General features: G+C 41.3%; 1 protein-coding gene across 2 annotated transcripts in view; it reads right to left on the minus strand.

Annotated features, from left to right (window-relative positions):
- Positions 1-289: 289 nt before the first annotated feature.
- The window catches only part of WBP4 (WW domain binding protein 4), a 31,018-nt gene continuing 10,665 nt past the window's right edge, over positions 290-20,642 (minus strand). For both annotated transcript variants that reach the window (XM_038418390.2, XM_043504570.1), the window contains exons 3-10: positions 19,462-19,524; positions 19,234-19,357; positions 18,256-18,426; positions 17,197-17,252; positions 13,596-13,662; positions 4,253-4,419; positions 2,964-3,175; positions 290-798 (exon numbers count right to left, since the gene is read on the minus strand). In XM_038418390.2, coding sequence (XP_038274318.1) covers positions 591-798; positions 2,964-3,175; positions 4,253-4,419; positions 13,596-13,662; positions 17,197-17,252; positions 18,256-18,426; positions 19,234-19,357; positions 19,462-19,524 — 1,068 coding nt within the window. In that variant the 3' untranslated portion in view covers positions 290-590. The remainder of the gene's footprint in view (positions 799-2,963; positions 3,176-4,252; positions 4,420-13,595; positions 13,663-17,196; positions 17,253-18,255; positions 18,427-19,233; positions 19,358-19,461; positions 19,525-20,642) is intronic.

A 20,642-nucleotide genomic window follows, 5' to 3' on the forward strand; every position in this document is an offset into this window, starting at 1 on the left:
TTGAAATAAATGGGATCTGTGTGGCTCACTCCCCTACCTTTGTTTTGAAAATCTCAAACTATGCTTGGAGTGGGTTGCACTGGCATCACCTTCAATTTTGTAACCATTAAATCAAAGCATATTTGCTGGAAGGCTACTCTGCTTATACCATATTGGGTCTTAATTCTACTTTCTAGTACATGGGTACCAGTGGACTGCCACTTATCCACTCCTTGTGTTCACACACATGCTCTGTACCATATTTCGCCAAGTTATGCATGAATGTATTCCCATATATCTAGGAGAGGAATCAATATATATTATATTGTATTTTAAGTATCACACATTGAGCAAATTGAATTCAGATAACAGGGTTAAAATAAAAAATAAATGCATTTACACCACTGCATAAATTGTGCAATTATCCATTCAGAAAACAAAATATAATTAACATAAAAATAAAAAATTTATTACAATCCACAGTCAATACATTTTTGAATAACCATAAATTCTTAATTTCTAACCAACATTTTCTTAAAAAAAGCTTGTTTAAAATAGTGACTTTTGACCCTATCTAGTTTAAACAGCATCTACAATGCTTTGTTAAATTATTACTGATCAGTTGGTCTTTGTCGTAAATTTCTTGATTTTCCATTTTCAAATTTTCTCTTTTTGAAGATCGGCACCTCTTCTGTCAGGTCTCCAAGGGAGGTGACTGTTTTTTCTTTAAATATCATTTTTGCATCCTCTGGAACCTGGAGCACTGGTAGAGGAAGATAGTCACTCTCTGTACTGGGAAGCTCTAAGTCCACTTTTTCACTAGAAGAGGAGGTAAAAATATAATAGCTAGATGACAGAACAAGAATGGCACCACAGATGGCAGACAGCACTTTTATTTTCATAGCAGCCCGACAAAATTGTTAGGAAATTTTATAACCTTGGCACAAGTTTACTTGCCCATCCTCATCATGACCATGATAATCTGGCATTAAAATAAATATTGTATTTGCCCTGGGTGAGGTGGCAAATAGCAAACTAAAGTCCCAATCCTGCAAACACTCAAGCATGTAAGTATTTTGCTCATGTAAGTCCTATAACCGTCAATATTGTTATTCATATGTAAAGTTAAGCAGATGCTTAAGTGTTTGCAGGATCAACGTCAAAGGGCACAATCTTTTGGTACATAATTAGGGAGTTTTGCCAATGTACACAGGACCAGGTCACAAGATCTTGACTTCGAACAGTGGCTAAGCAGCTACACCCACCACTGAAGTCAACCAGAGTTGCAGATAGACAGCAGTCCTCAGGATAAGATCTTAAACCTAACAACTAAGAAATATAAAGGTTTGAGTTGCAATCATCATCTGCCACTGTTTCTGTATGGTTCCACACAGTTTCAGCTTTCCCCACTAAAGTGTTAAGCCCTTGGAGACAAAAAAAACTGTAATTAGTTTGGTACAGCTTTCCTGCTGCGCAGCCTCAAAGATGCTATATCCATAATAAATAAGGCTACAATTTAGTCCCAGGTATTTTTAGTAAAGGTCATGGACAGGTCATGGGCAATAAACAAAAATTGACGGCCTGTGACCTGTCCATGACTTGTGCTATAAACCCCTGACTAAATCTTAGCTAGTGGGTGAGGAGGGGGGTGCTTCTCTGGTAGGTAGGGGTGGGCCGCTGCTCAAGGGAGATGGGGGGATGCTGCTCTGGCGATGGGGGACTGGGGGTCATCAGCATCAACTGCTGGGGGCCCACCGAGCAGCTGCTGCTTTGGCTACACCCGGGGCCTGCCACTGCTCCTGTTACCGCTGGGACTGCTGCTCAGGTGTGCTGCTGGCTCTGGGGCCACTCCAGCAGTGCTGCTGGCTCTGGGGCCACTCCAGCAGTGCTGCTGGCTCTGGGGCCACTCCAGCAGTGCCGGTGCAGCTGGCTGCGGAGCCGCTCCAGCACCAGCCGGTGTGGCTGTCCCCAGGACCACCTAAGCAGCTGGCCCCCAGGCCACTGCAGAAGTCATGGAGCCCAAATAAATAAATAAATAAATAAATTCATGTCATTACACTAAAAAAAATAAAATCAGAAGAGTCACTTTATTCCATGGGCTCTGTCATAACAGGGTTAAAAAGAACCCAGGAGTCTTGACCCCCAAATTGCCTTGCTCTAAGTACTGAATTCCCATATTTTTGAGGATGACACAAGCAATTTGTAGCAACTAGTAAATCTGTTTACTATAACACTGGAAGATATTTTTGTACTAATAATAAGTGACTATTTTTACTCTGGTAAAATGCACTATTTTAATTAATTTATAAAAAGATCATATGGGAAACTCAAACAACAACAGCTATCTGAAAAGCTCAAGCTCCATTTCTAGCTGCCTGTAGAGAAGCAACATGGGAAGGCTCGACCATGTCCTCCAATACATGAGTCCACATGGTCATGTTTTAGCTAATGAATGTGTAAACAAGCAGAATAACTGATTTTACTAGTTATGTAGCAATCCGTGGGCAGGATTTAACCTATAATTTACATAGAGAGAGAGAGAGTTCAACGAGCATCATCTGCTTCTCTGATTAAATATTACTGAATTTTAAGAAATATATATACAGAGCCAAATTTTTAAAGGTGAAAAAATTGTATGCATGCCAATTTGCATTCACATCCAGAATGCGGCCTACAAAACTACACTTAAAAATCTGGCCCATCTGGCATCTGAATGCTAAATCCATTGAAAACCACTATCACCAGCAATTTGGTAAATTTACCCTGTGATTATAATGAACTTCAGCATTAAAAAAGAATGAAAATTACTTTTTAAATACTCACTATGGGTAAAATCCTTAAATCTTTACTCAGGCTCAACTCCCATTGACTTATGTGTTAATATTGCCTGAATGAGGAATTCAGGTTTTGGCCCTATAGATAGGGCCTCTGGAACAGCAAGGTGATAGACATCTTATAAATACTTACGGTAAATGGACACTTACTATGGGTCTTCCTTTTCTGTAACTGCCTCCCAGTTTCCATAAGGGTTTGTCTTTTTAGATACATTATGGGAGGTAGTTTGTGGAACTGACAAGGCCTCATCCTGAGCAACATCAGTTTCTTGTTTAACTTCCTGCCACTCTCCATAAGGGCTTATCTTTTTAACTTTGGGGGGTTTCTCTTCCTCTGTTTCGTCATCGCTGTCTCTTTTCATCTAAGGAGGAAAACACCTCACTTTAAGCAAAAATGCCGAAATGAAACAACAGAACATTGCTCTTTTTCACATCTATTATTTATACTTCTCAACCAAGGAAAATCAAAAGCAATAAAGAAACAATATTTTAGTAGAATTTTAATATTTTTTGCCACAAGCATCTTACTTCATTCAGAGACAGTCATTCAATACATGCACAAGAAGAACAATCATTAGAACAAGCTATAGTTAAAAGTTCCTGCCTCACACAGATGAAAATGAGTGGAGTACCACATACACATTTACAAAACAAAAGTTCTATCATATCTATCTATCTATATAGCTTTTAATTCTTTTTTTAATTAAATGTTTTTTGCATACTTTCTTATGGATAACATTTGGTAGAACTTTGACTAGTTTTGCACACAGTGGGGAAGAAAACTGGAATAATACCTTAAAGCATTTGTATCTGGGTATTTTCACATTTTAAATGAAAACAGTATCTTGGGAAGCCCAAGTTACTGTTTCTGGACTCAAAATAAAAGGCACTGGAAAAATTTTATCTACCCATACCTAAAATTACAGCCCTTATTGTGAACTTTAATATGAAGGCATAACATCTAGTTTTGACACTACCTTTATCCTACCGTTGGTCTTGACAGACAATTAATGGGAAAGCCTGTAAGTGTCAAATTTTCAGACAACAACCATGATCTTGTGGTGTTCCACTGTAAGCAGATACTTTTGAAAAATATGGGCCAAAAATTATAGCCCCATATTGAAGTCAATATCAATCTGAGGATCATCTACTTGGGAAGCCAATGCCCTTCCTTGGAAACCATGAGCACCTCTAGCTACATCCCAGTCACCTACATTGAAGAGTCTACCTTCCATGGTGTAACAGGGCCGCTGATGTGCCAATAGATGATCAGTTATTTATTTTCAAGCACTATGAAGTGCTAATTCTTATCAACGTCAATAAGGTTTAACCTAACTACAATCAATATAGACACCCACAAAGATGAAATCACGTTATTCCGGAACATTAATATTGTACATAAAGTAAATCTGATGGGAAAAAAAAAAACAACAACTTACCTTTAGGTTTGTTTTTGGCTTTTGTACTTCACTTTTATTACCACCCATCTCAGCATCTGATTCAGATCTCTTTGAATCTGCTGTGGTGTGTTCTTCAGGATGATTGTCATCTTTATTGCTCTCATATGAAGGTGAAACAAAACCATCAGGCTTCTCCCACGTTGATACTGTTCAACATATTTGGACAGTCACATTATTCATGTTTTAATTCTGACCTTACATGAACTCCACTTTGACAACATTAACCTTAAGCAGTACCATGTGCTCGATGTGAAAAATACAGTAAAGAATTTAGCATACACCCTTCCACTTTTCTTTTTTTTCTTGTTTTCTTTCTAGACTTCTCAAAATTACTTTTTCAATGTTTTATTTTTAAACACAAGTTTCATGATAGTTCCACTCAACTTATGACAAGACTTGCTGTACCCTGTCCTCTACTATGCATTTGATCTTTTCCTTAAAGTAGAAATACTTCAATTAAACCTGTCCAACCTACTATACATTATTTACTTTTCATAACATTATTTCTCTTTTCAGATTGGATAATTTAACTATAACAACCCTAATAATGGATTAGTATTCTTTGGCATGTAACTGTGAACATAATGAACACAGCTATAACACACTGTTCCCCACTATAAAAATACCTTTGACCATGCATTCGCCATCTCTTGCATTCATTACTGTAACATAGTCAGCTATGGTGTCCCAGCCCTCCGCACAGATTTTAAAGCCAGCATCCCTATTTGCAGACTGAAAGTCTGTCGGTTTCCTCAGTGCTAGCTGACTTAGTAGAATACAGTAGAACTAAGGCTCTTTAATTAAACAGCAGTGTTTACATATCCAAACCTGGTTTATTGGAAGTCCCTCAAACAGCTGAGGGACATGACCTTATTTTGAATTAAACAATGATGTTCCAATAAACTTCTTGAGTGAGCTGGTGTGATGAATGTATCCATCATATTGAAAATCCCAATGTCATCACTTAATTGCTTTAAATGCACTGCTTTTAATAAAATATTCCACTATTAAGTTAAAAACCAAATAATTTCCAGCATTCATTTGAAGAGTTGGCAATTAGCTGAAGAGTTTGCATAGACAGATTCTATTTGACTAGCCAAATCAGTTTTGTAACACTGGAAAGCACACTTACTCTCAAAAAATTATTTGAAAGGAACACTCAAATTAATAAAAACTAACACGGCTGCTACTCTGAAACCTATCATACTTTTGACATTATTTTCATATTTTTAGATATATTAATTAAAAACATTTAACAAATGCACTTCCAAGATTTATTATCTTCAAAGAGCAAAAGCTTTTTTAGGTGTGTTGTACTGACATCTGGTGGCCTTCAAAGTTCTTAACAACAAAACAGAGCTTTTGTTGACAATGTCCCTTCTTTAGAACACAGGGTTAACTAAAAGGACATGTACTCCAACAGAGTTAAATTGCACTGAAAATTAAAATCACAAATATTTGTCTGGTGGTCACAGTGAATGGTAACTCAAAATCCGACAGGTATAAAATAAGACCAAGCAAAATAGTTATAAAGAAGTTGTTCAAGGTTACACATCTATGTAGAACTGTCAAAAGCAACAAAACACAAATGATAAAATACAAACTGGAATTTAAAAGAGAACACTGACAAATGACCTGCAAACAAACTCACAAAAACCCCAAACCAAAACCCATCTTTTTGCATATTTATGCTACATAAAGGCCTGAGAAGAGTTATTTTTCTGCTTCCTTCGAAATATCAAGATTGCCAAGTCTGATTTTCCCTGTTTTTTCTGGAGAACATGTCAGTAGTCTCAGATGTTGTCTTTTCTATGCTCTCAAGATTTAAGCGAAGGGCAGGTTCTTTAATCGTTTGGAAAGAATTTATTTCTCCAAAATGTTGATTAGTTATTAGAGTTAAATAGGTGTTAACAACAAACAAACAGAAAAGAGTTTTTACATTAAATTGATTAAAATCACTTTCCTTCTCGATAGCGTAACTTTCATTCTTTGGCATTATTTCACTAGTTCTCCATCCTAGAATCTTTTCAAGACTAGACAAGTGCTGAATTTCTAATATGGAGGAAAAACAACAAAAAATAAAGAAATAAAGCCACCCTCTCAAGTCTTCTTCATACATCATAATGAATCAAAAGAAGGATGCAGCTCCATTTTTTTGAGGGTGAAGAAGGGTTTTTAAGTTAGATTGCTTAAACCTCTTTGTTTCCACGTATTTAACTCAAAATTCTGACACGCAAGGGAAAAAGTTCTCTGTTAAAGATTCAAACTAGCATAGGCGCTGACTCCGTGAGTGCTCCAGGGCTGGAGCACTCACAGGGAAAAAATAGTGGCTTCTGAGCATGCACCGGCAGCCCCCCCCATCAGCTTCCCTCCCCCCCGAATGCCTCCTGCCCACAGGCCCCATGGATTGGCACCTCCCCCTCCCCAGTGCCTCCCACCTGCCATGAACAGCTGTTTTGCCATTACAGGCAGGAGGCTCTGGGGGGAAGAGGGGAAGAGTGAGAACACGGCATGTTTGGGCGGGGGTGGAGCAGGGACGAGAAGAGGTGGGGCAGGGGTCGGGCTTTGGGAGAAGGGATGGAGTTGAGGTGGGGTATGGAGCAGAGCCGGGAGTTGAGCACCTCCTGGCACTTTGGAAAGTCGGCACCTGTGCAAACTAGCGCTGTCAATTAATCACAGTTAACGCCTGTGATTAATTGAAAGCAAAATTCACGAGTTAATTTTTTTAATGTGTTAATCACATGCCTGTTGGTGGGGCAGAAGGTATCAGCAGCGGGGAGGGGTGGGGGTGCTGAAGCCTCCGACCACAGCTCCATGGGCAGTGGAGGGGCTGAAGCAGCTCTAGCCTGCAGCTTCTCTGGCAGCAAGGGGGCTGGAGCCCTATGCCCCGAACCCTGAGAACAGCTAAAGTTCCAAGCCCTGAACTGGGCTGAAGCCCTGCGCCGTGCCCTGAGAAGGGCTGAAGCTCTGAGACCTGTGGGAGTTGAAACCCTGAGCCCCGTGCCCCCAGGGGGGCTAAAGCCCTGAGCTGAAGCCCAGAGCCCCCAGCCCTAACCCTATATTTGAAATTATAAAAAACCCCAAAAATTTAAATAAATGGTATTTTAATATTGTTTAACAGTGTAGTTAAAACTGTGATTGGTGTATTGTGGCACTAAGGAATTTGAGAGTTTTCAGGAGACGGGGTGTTTTTTGATTAGGCCCTGTAGCGAAGCGATGACTCACTGGCGTGGCGCCTCCTGCTGGTCATCCAGGAAATTAGCTCTTTTCCAGCATACAGAGCGCCCTCTGTAGGCTGGTGTCTTGCTTGCCGCTGGCCTGTGTCCCTCCTGGACCCCAGTGCCCTTTGCCCTAGGGTTCTGCACACCACAGTACCCCCACACTCTGGGTCTCCCCTCCCAGGGGAACCCCCAACCCTAAACCCACCTCGCCTCAGTGGCTACTGCCAGTCATCATCTAGCCTCCGCTCACTGGGGCAGACTGCAGTAACTGAGTCATGGTCACTCAACATTGGCAAGGAGGTTGGACCAGCTACCTCTGCCTATTCCCAGGCTGTACCTCTGCAGACCCAGTACCTTTGTAGGCCTTCACCAAGGCCTGCAGCCTGGAGGTTTACCAGGCTAGAGCTCCCCAGCTCTCTTTGCCCTTTTCCCCAGCACTGCTCTGCTTCAGGTACCTTGCTCCCAGGCAGCTAGCCCTTCCCACTCCAGGACTAAAGTGAGACTCCTTCAGCTCCTGGCCCCCAGCCCTCTTATCAGGGCCAGCTGACCCCTAATTGAGCTGGCCACAGCTGTGGTCAGCTACTCACTCAGGTGCTTTCACTCCTTTTCCCAGCTACAGCCCTCTCCAATGCTGCTTTCAACCTGTCCAGGAGTGGGACAGCTGCCCCACTACAGGCCCCTTGCCCTTTTGGGATAGGGTATTGGCCATCCCATTTCTGATTCCCGGGTGATAGGTGATAATGAAATCGATCCGAGAGAAAAATAATTCTCACCTGAGCTATCTTTGGTTCAAGGCTTGAGCCTTCCACAGATATTCAAGGTTCTTAAGGTCAGAAAAGACTTGCAATGGATGTCAGGCTCGAGGGGATGGTGCCAGTATTCCAAGACTAATTTAATTGTGAGTAGTTCCTTATCTATTATCTTATAATTCCATTCTTCACGGGTGAGTTTTTAGGAGTAGTTAGTGCAGGGGTGCAACATGTGCTGTGGATCATGCCTCTGAGACAGTATGGCCCCAATGGTTACATTAGAGGCATGGCTTCCACTATGAATGCCTGGGCTGAGTCTGGGTGTGCTAGAAGCAGAAAAGTGGTGAAAGCAGCCTTGAGCTGTTCGAAAGCATAGCAAGCTTCCAGTGTCCAAACAAATTTGATGGCCTTGCAGAGTAGGTTGGTCATGGGGAATATATACCTTCAGAAACCTGTAATGAACAGTTGGCAAAATTTGCAAAGCCCAGAAGAACTGTAACTCCCGGAGAGAATAGGGCACTGCCTATTCTGCGGATGTCCTTTACCTTTTTGGGGTCCATCTTGACTCCTTCTGGAGAAAGGATTCTGTGGAGTACTGGTCAAAGGTACATTTTTCCAATGTCACAAAAAGGCCAGGCTTCTGTAGTCTTTTCAGGATGGAATGAATGTGCTAACAAATCTGCTCAGTGTTATCTGAAAACACAAGTATGCCACTGAGATGGATGATAATATACTGGTTCAGGATGTCTCAAAATATGTTGTTCATGAAGTGTTGAAAGGTTGCAGAAGCATTTGTCAGCCTGAATGGCATTACTAAATATTTGAAGTGCCCATAGCAGGGTCTGAAAGGCAATCTTCCATTAATCTCCTGCCCTGATGCATACTAGGTTATAAGCATCCCAGAAGTCCAATTTGGTGAAAATTCTGGCAGACCACACATGACCTAGTAACTCTGATATTAAGGGCAGGGGATACTGGTTTTGGACCACCACCTGGTTTAGGGCCCGACAGTCTACAGAAAGGCTTAGCATTCCATCTTTTTTCTTAATGAAAAGGACCGAAGCCCTTGCTGGGAAGGTGAAGTGCTGGATGAAGCCCTTGGCCAGGTTTTCCTGGACGCGCACACACAAAGGGCTGCCAGTTCTAGTTAGGACATCACATAAATATGTCCATAAGGGACCTTTGCCCCAGGCTGCACGTCTGTGGGCAGTTGTTGTCCTGGTGCACAGGTAGCGTGTCTGCATTTTTCTTTTCAAAAATATCTGCATAATCCCAATACTCTTCAGAGAGATGGGAACTCAGGCTTGGGAGTCACTCCTGGTTAGCCGTCACCATCTTGTGTTCCCCCACAGGTGCTGTCATTTCCAATTGGCTACAGGAAATGGGGACTGGAGGCTTGCAGCCAGCTGCACACAGGCAGACCCTTCAGCAGTATTCCACGGGAAAGGTGACCCTTTTTTCTCGCCAGGATATGCAAGAGTTGTGCTGCTCCAACCAGGTGATGCCAAGAATTAGGAGGCAGTGCAGAGAGTGGTTCACACTGAACTGTAGCACTTCCCAATGGGCCAGGATTACTGCCTCTAGGGGTTCTGTTTCCTGCGTTATTGGTCCTGGGGACAGGATGGATCCATCTATTGCCTCTACAAGGACTGATGTAGGCTTTAAACAGAGGGGGATTTGTAGTGCTCAAGCAGCTTTATCATCTATGATGTTATTGGTAGCCCTGGAATCAATCAGGGCTCACTACGGGGGAATCAGTTTGGCCGCATTCATGGTATGTGGAATACCATACTTGGAAGTGTGGGGAGACCTGTGTGTCCTGGATCAAGTTTCTCTTGAGGACTGGGGAGCAATTCCAGAGCCCTGGTGGTGCCCAGGCCACATCTTCCCAACCATACGGCCTGGGCTTGCTCATTTCCCAATTCCTTGTCGGTTGAGGTCCACAATTGTCAAGAGGCAATGGCATGTCCTCATGCTTCGCAAAAAATGCATAGGTTTCTGTGTGGTCATTGTTTCTTTTCTTCCAGGGTCAAGCAACGGTGACCTCGATCAACCTGCATCAGTTCACAGTTGGACCCTGGGGTTTCTGGTGTGGGGTGTGAGCAAAGTGGTGGCAGGGTACACCTTCTCTCTTCCTTTCGCTCACACAGTTGGTTGCCGATGCAGAGAAAGAGGTCAATAAAAGCATCCAAGTGGGTTGGGGTCTCAACTTAGGTTAGCTTATCCTTTACCTCCTCACCTAGGCCACACCAAAAATGCTGAATTTGGGCTGCCTCATTCTACTCAATGTCAACCATGAGGTGACGGAACGGGGCAGCATATAAGGCAGCTGGCCCTTGCTCTTGCTGGAGCCTTCATAGTGTGGCTTCTACTGGGCAAGTCTGACAAGGGTCATCAAAACATGCAGAAAATGCTCGCAGGAAGGTGTTCCTGTCTGTTAACACCCGGCTGTCCTGCTCCAGTACTGGGGAGGCCCAATCCAGTGCTTTTCAAGCTAGCAAACTGATCACTAGTCCCACCCTGGCCTGGCCAGTGGAAAAAATGAGAGGAAATTGGTTCAGGAACCCCTGAACCTCTGGCGGTTTCCATCAAAACATTTGGGTAGTGGTAACGCAGGACCCTGTTCAGAGGGCAGTGACCCAACCCAAGCCTGGAGCACAGACCTCTGTGTCTATGCTGCATTATCTTTCCACTCTATCCTTCCCTCTGGACTTGGGGATTGCCTTTTAAGGTGGAGTTCTAAGAACAGCTTAATGGCTCAGGAGTCCCTGGCAGTATGGCTTGATTGTAGCTATACTGCCTGGGAGCACAAAGGGACCCAACAGTTGGGACAAAAGCAGAGAATCTGCACATGGCCAGTCCTATTCTACTATGGGTTGCAAAGATCAGTAGGGTTTAGAGACAGAACAGTTGCCTGTTCTGAGTTTAAGAAAACTCTTAGAGGATCTCTGCAATCTCTCTCCCACTGGCATTTCTGTAGGAGGAAACAATCCAGGCTACTGTTATTTGATCCTACACTCATGTCAGATAATTATACATGTATGATCAATAATAAAATAACTGGTCAAATATCAAATTCAGGTTCACTACTGAAGTAATGGGGAAATTGGTTCTCTTTCACTGGCTGGATTATTTTCAAATCTAAATCTTACTCTATAATTTCCCAAGTTGTATATATTCTATTTTAGGAAATTTAAGCTTGCTAGAGAGAGTATGTAAAGTGTATCAGTGAAGATAGCCCACTCTCATTCCCCCCCTTACTTTTCTTTTAACCGCTAACTCTCCTCTGGCTCTTTCCCCTCAGAGTACAAACATGCTTCAGTCTCTTCCATCTTTAAAAAAACTCATAATTGACCAGACTTGCCTCTCCAACTAATGCCCCATCTCCATTCTTCTTTCATCTCTAAGCTCATTAATAGGGCCCTACCAAATTCACGGTCCATTTTGGTCAATTTCATGGTCACAGGATTTTAAAAATCGGAAATTTTGATTAATTTCTGACCCAAAGAGGAGTTATGGAGGGGTCGCAAGGTTATTGTAGGGGGAGTTGTGGTACTGCTCCCCTTAGTTCTGCACTTCTGCCTGCAGAGCTAAGCCCGCAGTCAGCACCTGTCACTCTCCAACTGCCCAGCTCTAAAGGCAGCAGCGCAGAAGTAAGGGTGTTATGGTATGGTATTGTCACCCTTGCTTCTGAGAGGCTGCTGGCAAGGCACTGCCTTCATAGCTGGGTGTCTGGCCAAGAAGCTGCCGCTCTTCAGCCGCCCAGCTCTGAAGGCAGTGTAGAAGTAAAGGTGGCAATACCACAACCTCCCTGCAACTCTCTTTTGGGTCAGGACCCCCAATTTCAGAAACGCTGGTCTCCTCCCTGAAATCTGTATAGTATAGGGTAAAAGCATACAAAAGATCAGATTTCACAGGGGGAGACCAGATTTCACAGTCTGTGATGTGTTTCTCATGCCCGTGAATTTGGTAGAGCCTAATTATTGAACAGGCTATCTGCAATCGCTGTCTCAAGCTTCTCTTCTCCAGTTCCATCCTAGACCCTGGCCAATCTGGCTTCCACTCCTTGACCTTTTGCTCTCGCCTCTTCCTAGCCAAATCTCAGAACCATACTCCATCCTCATCCTCCTTGATCTGTCAGCCATCTTTAACACAGTTTAACATGATCATCTTCTTGAAACCTTGTTCTCCCTTGGCTTCCATGATTCTGTCCTCTCCTGGTTTTCCTCCTACCTCTCTAATAATTCTTTTAGTGTGCTTTTTGGAGGATCCTCTTCATCCGCCTTCCAACTGTCTGTGGGGGTTTCAAAGGCTCTGTCTTTGGTTTCCTTCTCCTCTCCATCTATACCTTATCTCTCGGTAATCTCATCCATACACACAAATTCAGTACCATCTCTGTGTGGATGATTCACAATTCACAGTAGAGGCCCTTCACAACTTATCCTATCCTATCATTTCTCGTTCAGTATCAAATGATTGATTCCTTCCTCCGATCAGCCCAAGATGCCAGCAACAGTTGCCCACTTGTTACATTTTCAAAATAAGCACCTGCATGCTTTCTCCCATGCTACCACTCATGCTTGGGAGAATCTCCCCGCAAAACCACAAAACTAAATCCCCTTTCAAACTCTTTTGCCAGGAAGCCTGCAAAAAAATTGACAACAACTAGATTGCTGGCATCCTGAGACAACAGCCTATCATACTGACCAATATTGTCTCAGTGTATCCTTATGCTCCACCATTGGGTTGTCTGTATCCATCTGTTGTCTCTTGTCCTACAGTTAGATTGTAAGCTCTTTGGGGCAGGGACTGTTTTTGTACAGCATCTAGCACAATGAGGTAACTGGGACTCCTAGGCACTACTATAATATAAATAATTATAATAATAATAATAATAACCAACAACAACAGTAACACTGAAGTTACAGCAAAAACACACACACACACACACAAAAAACAAGCGCTTGTTCCTCTTTGGTTTCCAAACAAAGATATTTTAAAATAACATTATGTATATGGACTACCCATACTTCACAGTTACAAACTGAATGTGTAGACATATATAAAATTATTATGTTTGCATTCCATCAGGATGGTGAAGAAACCATTCATCTGTATGCAACAGTTTGCCTGTAGGCCAACAAAACTAGGAGTGGTTTAACAAAGCATACAGCATCAGATGATTCTCAGCTGAGGGAAGCACTCAGTTAAGCAACAGGCATAATTTAGCCATTACTACATTTTCAAAAGATTCAAACGTTTGAAATAGTTCTAACAAATTTTTACTACAAAAAAACAAAACAAACAATCTCTTTTCAGACAGAGCTTAATTGTGAAAACGATGTTGCTTACCTCCTGTTTTTGTATTATAATAGTAGGTCTGACCATCTTCACTGACTCCTTCCACCCATGCTCCTGTCTAATGAAAACACACAGAAATTGAATTAGTGGAATGAATTTTAATGACTAACCAAATAATTGCTGACAAACTATAAAGATATTCAGCTCTCCAGTACTTTCCTGTCATGGTAATTATGATGTTTTTAGGGCCTGCTCCAACTCATATTAAAGTTTTTGGAAAAATTCCCCATTGACTCTGCTGGGAGTTAGATAGGGACCTTATAACTTAAAGTAATACTTGTGCAAGAATGCACACAGACACTCTACAGGTACACATATTTCACACATATATACAAATAGTTAGTTCTTAAAAAGCGGCTGCTCAGTAGCTATCACTGTAGTTAAGGTTGCCAAACAGTTGAAATTACAACTTAACCCATTATTATTTTCACATGCTTGTGGCTTTCCAAAACATTCATTGCTTGAGTTGACATTTTCCATAGTTGGTTTCTGACCTAAAGTTAACAGAAAAGTTCTCAGAAAGTCTGAGAAAAATTCATCTAGCAGATTTAAAGTTTTGTGAGGGTTGGAGAAAAACAACTTGAACAAACCCTACTCCAAACTGAAAACACAACTAAGCCAACACTTGTCTTCCTTCCTTCCAATACAGGGCTTAGCAACAATGGCTGAAGACTGAAACTTGACATGGACATAGTCCTCACTGAGGACTAAGGCATTTGCTTATTTGGAAAATATATTAATTTTCACACTAGATTAATAACGAAGTCATGACTGTTTAAGAAGTGCATACTGGACATGAACCTTTGAAATTTCCCTTAAGTTGCACACTGATCTAGCCCACAATGTTATTTTTACATTAATGTATATGGGATTATAATTAATCACATACACAACAGTCTTGACTTCATGCAATGCTAGACTGCATTTTTTTAAAAAGTCAAGAAAATAAAAAATTAAGATTCTCTTCGTAACATTTTTGCACAAACTATGTATCAGGGGTCGGCAACCATCAGCACGCAGCCCATCAGGGTAATCCATTGGTGGGCCACGAGAAATTTTGTTTACGTTGACTGTCCACAGGCACGGCCCCCCCGCAGCTCCCAGTGGCTGCGGTTCGTGTTCCTGGCCGCTGGGAGCTGTGGGGAGCCGTGCCTGTGGACGATCAACATAAACAAAATGTTTCGTTTTATCAGATTATCCTGATGGGTCGCATGCTGAAGATTGCCAATCCCTGCTATATAGAAATCTTTGTATATGTGCTGGTGAAATGAAATCAGTTGATTCAGAGAAGAAAAATAGCCCCTAGTGAACACGTTTCCTCAAGGTTTTATTCTTGTGGTTTTACAGTGCATTAGTTTAAATAAGAGGAAACAAAAGAAAAATTGCTTTGCATAACTAGAAAGCAGACAACAAAAAACAGACTGTGGCATAACTTGGCCATTTCTATTACAGCACAGAGCTATTAAAGCTCTGCAATGCATTCTGGGCACGATCCAGCAGAGCACTTAAGCGGATGCTTAACTTTAAGCATGTTATGACCCAAGAACCCCTTAAGGCCAACTGTCAAGATATTCTCTCTGTACATCTATTTGCATTTATATAGCACTTACCACTGTAGTAGCTAAACTTCAGTACACAGCACTGGTTTATTACTCCATCCGGTATGTTTGTATGAGGTCTAAGTAGAAAGTTAACTTTCTGAAGTTTAGCTACTACAGTGGTAAGAGTTATATAAATGCTGATGGACATACAGAGAGACAAAGTATGTGACGTAATATCTTTTATTGGACCAACTTCTGTTGGTGAAAGAGAGACAAGCTTTCGAGCTACACAGAGCTCTTCTTTCTTCAGGAAGTTAACTTTCTGCTGGCTGTAAAGCAAGGAGAATCTCTGAACTTAATTACACCTCTACTCCAATATAAAGCGAGTCGATATAACATGAATTTGGATATAATGCGGTTAAGCAGTGCTCTGGGGGGCGGGGCTGCGCGCTCCGGCAGATCAGTGCGTCAGTGTGTCTGGCTCCGACAAGCTGATCTGAGCGGCGCGTTAAGGGTCCCGGGCCAGGACCGAGGGGTTGAATAAGGGGCAGAGGGTCTCAGGGGGCGGTCAGGGGACAGGATGGGTTGGATGGTTCGGAGGTTCTGGGGGCGGGGCGGTCAGGAGACGGGGGCGTTGGATAGGGCGTGGGAGTCCCGGGGGCTTGTGAGGGGGCGGGGGTGTGGATGGGGTCGGGGCAGCCAGGGGATAGCTGGGCAGTAGGGGGGTTGGGTAGGGGGTGGGGTCCTGGAGGTGATTAGGGACTGGGGATCTCTGGAGGGGGTGGTCAGAGGACAAGGAGCAAGGGGGGCTTAGAACGTGGGTGGAGACTTGGGAGGGGTGGTTAGGGCGGGGGGGTCTCTGGAGGGGGTAGTCAGGGGACAAGGAGTGGGGGGTTTGGATTAGTCGGGGGTTCTGAGGGGCCAGTCAGGGGGCGGGAAGTGACAATTAATAATGGAAATGCTCGAGGCCAAAGCCAGTTCAATATAAACACTGTTTCACCTATAACGCGGTAAGATTTTTTTGCTCCCAAGGATTGCATTATATCAGGTGTAGTAATCCAGCATACATACAACATGGGGAAGGCACCATTGCTTTTAGTATTTCCTACTTCTTTTGCTTATGTTTGCAATCTTAACACACATTAGTTTTTCCATTTAATTTCCTCAGTGTAGTTTAAACAAGAAAATAATAACTCTGCAGTTTTGCACAACTCCATAAACTGCAACACTATATTAGATATGCTAAAACCTTAACCCTAAAATCAGGGAGCTGAATTAAAAACACAACTTTGCACCTATATAGCTGCAAGAAACACATATATGCAGCACTATGGAGTTCCACAAATACTGCACGACATAGCTGCATAGCATTTACTGCAATTAATGTTTCAAAAAACAAATAGAAGTTATTTAATGTGAATAAAAGAAACAAGCAAAATTTTAAATTGCTTAGGGTGGAATTGCTCAGGCAAACTTAATTCTGGCATTTCTTAACTTTGCAACATTAATATTCTTTTAACACAGTTTTTAGGTGCATGTGTGTGTGTGTATATATTACACACACACGCACTGCATGTATACCCTCCAAATAATGTTTCCTAAAGGAGAACTAGCCACATGTAAAAAGTTTAAAACATTAGCCATTTCCAAGCAAAAGAATCTTATGAATTATTTTAAAATATGAACGTATAATTTTTTTCCTGTTTTGATTAATTTGCAAAAGGCAGAACAGGATTTGCTTGATTTTTTCCAGAAAGATTCAGCTTTTTGGGCTGAAACAAAGCATCAAAAGTTTGATTCCAAAAGAATATTTTTTAAAAAGTTATCTGCAACTGAAAACAGGAGTTAGTAATGAAAGCTGAGTTTTAACCTTAACTGTAGGTTTCACAGCTCTATTCAAGCTACAATATATTTTTCTAAGATCCACAACATGTAGGTTGTTTGAATTCAAGATTGTGAATAATACATGAGAGATAAGCCGAGTAGGCAGCAAAAAGTTTTGTAAAGAAAGCCATAAGAACAAAGAAGTAGTACAAATAACATTTGATTACCGTTTGTGAGTTTCGAGAGTTGTCTTGAAAACCTTCAGGTTTCTCCCACTGTGATTCTTTAAACAGAAACATATTTCATTTATTATTTATAAAACCATTTCAATTTTTACTATCAATCATTATGACAAATAGTCGACTAGAACATATTGCAGATGTATATGCACACGCATGCATGAGTAATATGTATTACTCATCTAAAAAGAAATCACACCGGGTCAGATTGTGATCTCCTTACTCCACTGAAAAGTAACCCAAGAGTAGTCCCACTGAAGTAACTCAGACTAAATGTGAAGTAAGAATATGACAATCTGGCCTACTATGACTTGTAAATTTCTATTGCATTATAGCTGATATATAGTTATAGTACATTTTAAATATCTTCTTACAGGACAATCAGCCAGGAGAGACTGAGAAACACAAGATTTTTACGGTTTGGAAATTAGGAAGGACTGAGAATTACACCAATGTCGGTGCTTGCAAGAAACCGTGTGTAATATACCCATCTAAACATAATATAGGACCCCTTCAGTGCTCCACAGCAAACACATTCATTAAGGCCCTATCAACACAGTGTGTTCCTGACCTCAAATAAGGTGATCAATTTAATCCTGTGCAGGTGAACAAGAAACCCAGTAATCATAGTCTAATCTCATTATCCTTGAGATACTATTGATAGTCAAATAATTACCCATTTTATACCTGAGTCCTGATAAAGTGGATTCTGATTGCCCTTTTTTGGGTCGGGGGTGGAGAGGGGATTGCCCTTCTGTGCATTTAAATATAATCTTTGTACGGTGTCAAGAACTTTTAAGAATGTCCATGAGTTCTCCTCTTATTTATTGATTAATAAAATATCAACAGGGCCCATCTTAAGCTCTGGGCACTCTCACATAATTATAAAAGCCATGAATTTATAATAATACTTGGACTCTATATAATTGTCCACACGCTAAGAATCAACCTATCAACACAGATAATGGAAAGCTAGAAAAGTGTACACTGCCCTGCTTTGGTTAGAGGGAATAATTAGATCGATATTTGTTCCTTGCCATTATTTACCTCCGGTTACAGTATTGTAGTAATACATGTAACCCTCAGGGGAATGTCCTTGCACCCATTCCTTTGTTTCATCTGATGGTGCTTCTGAGGTGTCTTTTCTCTTTTTTTTCTTTTCCTTCTTTTCTTTCTTTTCCTCCTGTTTACTTTGTGTTGAACTGGGACCTATAGAATCTTAAAGAAAATAACACCCATTTTTTCAGAGTTATAATCAGAATTTACTTATTGGGCATTTCTCATATAGGCAACAGCAAGTATCAACTTAGTCCAAAGTAGTTTCTTTTTTCATGATATACTAAATACCAAAAGCTTTTCCAGTATAAGACTATACTATTACGAATCAGTCTGAGAATCACCAGGAGAAACAACAAGCTGAAAAATCTAAATTCAATGATTACCACAGGGCTATTGAGCATCGAGTCAACAGAAGCGAGAAACCAGAGGAGTTATGGAGGAGACAGTCTCCATGGAGGGTTCAAACTAACAGGACTAAATTACAAAAAATGGTAGTTTACCCTTATGGTAACAGAATAAAAGCACCTGCTCAGCTTTAAAATGGGAGGAGATTAAAAGAAGAAAAAAGGACTCAGTTAAGTGATGGGTGAAAGCTCAACTATTAGCTATGCACTTGTCTCCATTGGGAAAATTGGGACCCATAATTAATGACTGGTGCAGCTCCATCAGTAAATGTAATAATAGAAACTGTACAGTAGATAGTGCTTAGGCAATTTTTCTACCATGATGTTTAACCTCAACTCCCACCTGAATTGTCCTGAGGGTTAGAAGACATGACGGTAAAAACCCTGCTTAAACAACTTAACAGCTTCCAGTATTGCTAACACTGTGGCAAATTATATGTCCCATTTTTGCCAATGTAAACACAATCCTGGAGTTTCTACAAAGCTAATACAAAAAGAAAGTCCTGTTCAATATTCTCTCTATTGCTGCCTTTAAGCCTTTTCTGGCAGCTATAGGAATTACCTGACTTAATTCCAAGCCTTTTCAGATCCTCTTGATATGCTTTCAGTGCAGCTTCCTCCATTGCTGCAAATTCCTTTGACATTTTTTCTTCTTCTTTTGCCTTTTCCATACTTTTCTTTTTAATCTACAATTTTTTTTTAAAAAAAGGGGGGGGAAGAAATAGACCAAAGTCATAAATAAAAGATAAAAAGTTAAATGTTTAGAGAAAAAAGGAAAAATTCAATTTACCTCACTAATTTTCTTTGCCACATTTTCCTTATGGTTCTTTCCCCTTTCATGAAATTCAATGCTCTTAAAGAGGAAAAAAGTAAATTAAAATACAGTGAAAAAATTATTTGCAGGAAATTAATTTCCTTTGATAAACTACAAATATATACCCAGACAAGAAGAAAAACTTAGTTAAGCTGGAGTTAAGACTGAATGTACCTAACAATAACATAGGTAAAAATTGTTATGGAAAAATCCAACCATTAGAAACTTAGGAAATACAAAGTAAAGTTTAAACCCAGCAGTAGAAAGAATGGAAATGCAGTTATATTCTGAAAAATGGCATGGTGAAGTTTTATATTGAATGGATCTCAATGACATCAGATGGTTTGTATGTGGTTTTAATTTAAAAAAAATGTATTAAACAAATTAAAGAGCAGGCACCCCTGTGTAGTTTGGGGGTTTTGCATGGTTGGTCCATGGTTCTCGAGCTCCCTTCTATGCCCCCAGGATTCATATCTCAATTTCCACTCCCCTTTACCTTCCAAGTCTATAAGACTTACCATAGACCTTAGTGGATCAGTAGGAACTTATGGGCCTCATGAAGATCATATTAAGATCCACTGAGCTCTTGCAGACTTTAAAAACTCTGCAGTTAAGCAAATCTGAGACTGGGAGCAGAAATCCAGGTATGTAACCTAGGAGATCAAACAGACTGGGAGTAGGATGTGGATAGTTTAGGAAGACAGTTGGAGAGCCTTTAGACCAAACAGGCTGCCAGGTAGAGTAGGGAAAACAGAAGGCTGAAGAGCTTAGGAGTCCTGCAGGAGCACTGAGGGAGGTGATGTGGGAAAGCAGTGGGGAGTTTAGGAGCTCTTGAGGTTGTAGGAATCACCTCCTAATCCAGGTGCTAGTGCACTCGCCAACAAACAAGGCTCAAAAGTACTTCTGGAGGCCTGGCATATCAACATGGCAAATGGTGCATCCTCAAAGTGATAATTTGGTCTTAAGTGCTTAGAGCACCAACTTTAGAAGGCGGGCAGGAGGGAGGCAATGCTACTGTACGCTTGTGGATCCTACTGACATTCTAAGGTCCACAGCAGGTCCTGTAGACCAGTGTTTCTCAAACTATTGTACTGGTGACCCCTTTCACATAGCAAACCTCTGTGTGCAACACCCCCCCCCACATAAATTAAAAACAC

Source organism: Dermochelys coriacea, chromosome 1, assembly GCF_009764565.3.
Source record: "Dermochelys coriacea isolate rDerCor1 chromosome 1, rDerCor1.pri.v4, whole genome shotgun sequence".
Taxonomy (NCBI): domain Eukaryota; kingdom Metazoa; phylum Chordata; order Testudines; family Dermochelyidae; genus Dermochelys; species Dermochelys coriacea.